The 769-nt window shown below is 64.5% G+C and overlaps 1 protein-coding gene across 1 annotated transcript in view; it reads left to right on the top strand.

The window, feature by feature from the left end:
* The first annotated feature begins 351 nt into the window (after window positions 1–351).
* The window catches only part of SGSM1 (small G protein signaling modulator 1), a 44,570-nt gene continuing 44,152 nt past the window's right edge, over window positions 352–769 (top strand). The window contains 2 exon segments of the mRNA XM_009334430.1: window positions 352–446; window positions 509–702. Coding sequence (XP_009332705.1) covers window positions 352–446; window positions 509–702 — 289 coding nt within the window.

Here is a 769-nt window from a genome sequence, read left to right as displayed (position 1 = left end):
GTTGGGGGGGGCCGAGCCGCAGCTGTTCGGACAAACCAGGCACGAGACCCCCGACGCGGCACGCCAGGTCCTCTGCCACTCGCAGGGGGCCCAACCTGAGGCCAGGGGTGACTCCCCGGGCTGAGATTGGCATCCCGAGGGTCGAGTCAACACTGACTGCAGACGGGAGTTGCGACCCCCAGCAGCGGCACCTGGAGCTGCCTGCCCAGGCTGGATTCCCCCGGACCCCAGAATCTTTCTGGGATCCGTCTGGATCAGCAATCACATACCCCCAAGCAGCCGGCCCTGTTGCTGCGGTTCAGTAACATTTCCGCTGCGACCACCTCCGTTAACAGGGTATTTAGCGAGCAAATGAACAGTGAAAAGCAAATAACGTACACGGAAATAGGTTTTCTCTACAACGGATACGGCACAGGTATTCTCCTGGCCCCTGTGCCAGCGGTGAAGTAAGAAGGGACCGAAGCCCGATTAATCCCGAGTCCAGAGCTCCCTCCTGTTCTCCCGGCAGACGAGTGCCCAGCCCGGGCGGCGGAGGGGAGCCGGCGGCACGGATGGTTCCTGCCGTCTTCAGGGTGACCCAGCACCGGCACAGAGGGAAAGGCAGCTGCCCCGACGCAGAGGACACAGCCCAGCTCCGGGTGCGGCGGAGAAGCAGCGCCCAGGGCTGCGGGGGCTGGCGGGTCACCCGGGGGGCTGGAGGAGGTGGGAATTTGTAACAGGCCGGGACCTTCCCTGCTCCCTGTGCCGGGACTGAGTCCCTTCCCAGGCG

The sequence above is a fragment of the Pygoscelis adeliae genome, unplaced genomic scaffold, assembly GCF_000699105.1.
Source record: "Pygoscelis adeliae isolate BGI_AS28 unplaced genomic scaffold, ASM69910v1 Scaffold262, whole genome shotgun sequence".
NCBI lineage: Eukaryota > Metazoa > Chordata > Aves > Sphenisciformes > Spheniscidae > Pygoscelis > Pygoscelis adeliae.
Note: the sequence above shows the minus strand (reverse complement) of the source record. Positions and strands in the feature narration are given on the sequence as shown.